Raw genomic sequence first — 2472 nt, forward strand, 5'->3', positions numbered from 1 at the left:
ACAACTAGTTTAAAGATATATATATATATATATATATAGTGCCAAAAAGTCCCCTGAATGTTTAATATGGCCTTTTTAGTTTTAAGGTCTATAATAGTGTCAACTTAGTCTCAAAACTCTTTAAATTGGGGTTGAAATAGTCCCACCATGGGGACTATTTTATCCTATATTAAAAGAGTCAGTGGACTAAATTGACACTTGTTTAGATTTTGGGACAATTTACTCCCTGCAAAGATGTAGGAGTATTTTGACACCTCACTCTCTCTCTCTCTATGTATGTGTGTGTACATGTGTAAACAAAATTTTTTTAATGAAGAAAATTTGCTAAAAATGGAAAATATATTTTCTCAGCAACTAACTTGTAAACTGTTTAATATGCCTCCACAGAACGAGTTGTGTCGGACAACGCTCAACTTTTCAGTACTCGATGAGCTTGTCCACGAGTACTGCATATACAGAGGACTTGCAGCTTCTGACACCATGTCTTCATCAGGTAAATCTTCCTAATGGTTTCCGTGGGACTCATCACATCCTCGTAAGCTCAGTGACTAACCTTCGTAGAACATCATCTCAAATCTTTTGCAGCTTATCCTGCAAACAGTTCTTCAAGGGATTGTATATATCCTCAATCCGATGGTGAAGCCTCCATTAATAACATTGGGTCCGATGGGTTTCATGAAGTTAACATGGACTACACAAGCATACGGGACAATGGCTTCGATATGCATTGTTCATCTGAAAGGACGACAAACTACGAAGATTGCAGCACCAGCACTCCAGGCCATTTGCAGAGCTGTTCCAGAAGGCTAAGAAGAAGTAGGTATGATGTATCGAGGGAACGAAGGAAAAAAAGATGGAGAGGGAGGGTTGATCCCCTGGAACATAGTTCTGACATTGTTACCTCTGAGAAAAGCAATACAAATCTCATGGCTGCAGCTCTTGATGCCTCTGAACATAAATGCAAGGAAGAGAAAGTAGGTATCAACATGAGTGAAAGAATTTCCCCATTATCTACATATCATAGAGTTTATTTTGACGCTCATTCTTTGTTATTGATATTTTTCCAATAGGTTTTAGGGAATCATTCTTCCCTTCACAATGCTGATATGATTTTTGTCCGCAAGTGTGAAATTGTGTTGGAGATGAAAGAGCTGGCCAGTAAGGGTATGGTTGCAGAAGTAGTTGAGGAAGTGAATGCCATGGATCCTGAGTTTTTCACTCTCAATCCTTTATTGTTATTCCAATTAAAGCAGGTTAGATTTTTTATTTTATTTTTTATTTTTTTGTTTTGGTTTTTACAATGCGAACTGTTGTTTAAATAATCTAAATAAGGTTTTCGATTGGTACACTGATGACAGGTCGAATTTATTGAACTGGTAAATAGCGGTAATATTCAACTAGCTCTCAAGGTTGCTTGCACTCATTTAGGCCCACTTGCCTTGAGCAATCAGGATTTGGTGAAGCCCTTGAAAGAGACATTGTTGATTCTGTTGAAACCTAATGAGGTAGCACTTAGAAAAGGAATCCCTTTGTCCGCACTTGCAAATAATCTTCAGGTAACTGTTGAATAACAAGCATTTTGCTTGGCTCCTTACATGCACCTGATTTTGTATGATTTGCTTGCAGTCTTTAACAGCTTATATCTTGTTATATCTTGTCCTGTTTGAGATCTAATCTGACTTCTGAAATAGTGACTTTGAGAAAGATTATGGACCAACATCTCTCTCTCTTTCTCTCCCCATAACATCCCAAACTCTCCGCTTTGGCCTGATGGCCTCACGGATTTGTGCTAACTTCTCAATAGGTCACCCATCCTAGGAGTGCTATCGCATGAGTACGCTTAACTTTGGATGTTCTGAAGAAATTCCAACCGTTGACATTATGCCAAGGGCACCCGTGCGAACACACTTAATTTTAGAGTTTTTAATGAAATACAATCTATTAAACCAAAAGTTGCTTCAAAGTTTAAGAGTTTAGCTTCATTCTTCCAAAGGGATTTCACACACACAATCTCTCTCTCTCTCTCTCTCTCATTTTTTATATCTATTTCATAGGTTTTTGCTTCATTTTGAAACTAGTTTCTTTTAGTGAGTGCATGCTGTCGGTCAACTTTTCTTTGATTAGATTTATTTGAAAAATATGATATATGAAAATAATTTTTGAGATTTAATTTAAATATAAAAGATATATAGTTTGGGTTTTGAAAGTAGTATGTTTTAATTTTTGAAAAATGAGACCAAATGGATCTCATTCGTCCAATAGTTTGCATAATCGTGTCTGATACCGCGAATACTACACCCTCCCGAAAGATAAGTGTAGACCTCGGCGATAGACCCAATCCTGTAAACTAAGAGATTTGTGGCATCCGTTTGGTCTGCAAACCTTTTATATATGACCGACAAATTCCCCTATCTAATATAAAGATTAAATAGGGTTTATTTTACCTGGGTTCCAAGTTCCCTATAGAGGCAA

At 37.0% G+C, this 2472-nt stretch overlaps 1 protein-coding gene across 1 annotated transcript in view; it reads left to right on the plus strand.

Moving 5' to 3' along the window:
• Window positions 1-2472, plus strand: part of LOC110032108 — a 38327-nt gene that overhangs the window by 12866 nt on the left and 22989 nt on the right. The window contains exons 7-10 of the mRNA XM_020735624.1: window positions 388-493; window positions 586-974; window positions 1071-1253; window positions 1359-1556. Coding sequence (XP_020591283.1) covers window positions 388-493; window positions 586-974; window positions 1071-1253; window positions 1359-1556 — 876 coding nt within the window. The remainder of the gene's footprint in view (window positions 1-387; window positions 494-585; window positions 975-1070; window positions 1254-1358; window positions 1557-2472) is intronic.

The sequence above is a fragment of the Phalaenopsis equestris genome, unplaced genomic scaffold (assembly GCF_001263595.1).
Source record: "Phalaenopsis equestris unplaced genomic scaffold, ASM126359v1 Scaffold000878, whole genome shotgun sequence".
Lineage (NCBI taxonomy): Eukaryota > Viridiplantae > Streptophyta > Magnoliopsida > Asparagales > Orchidaceae > Phalaenopsis > Phalaenopsis equestris.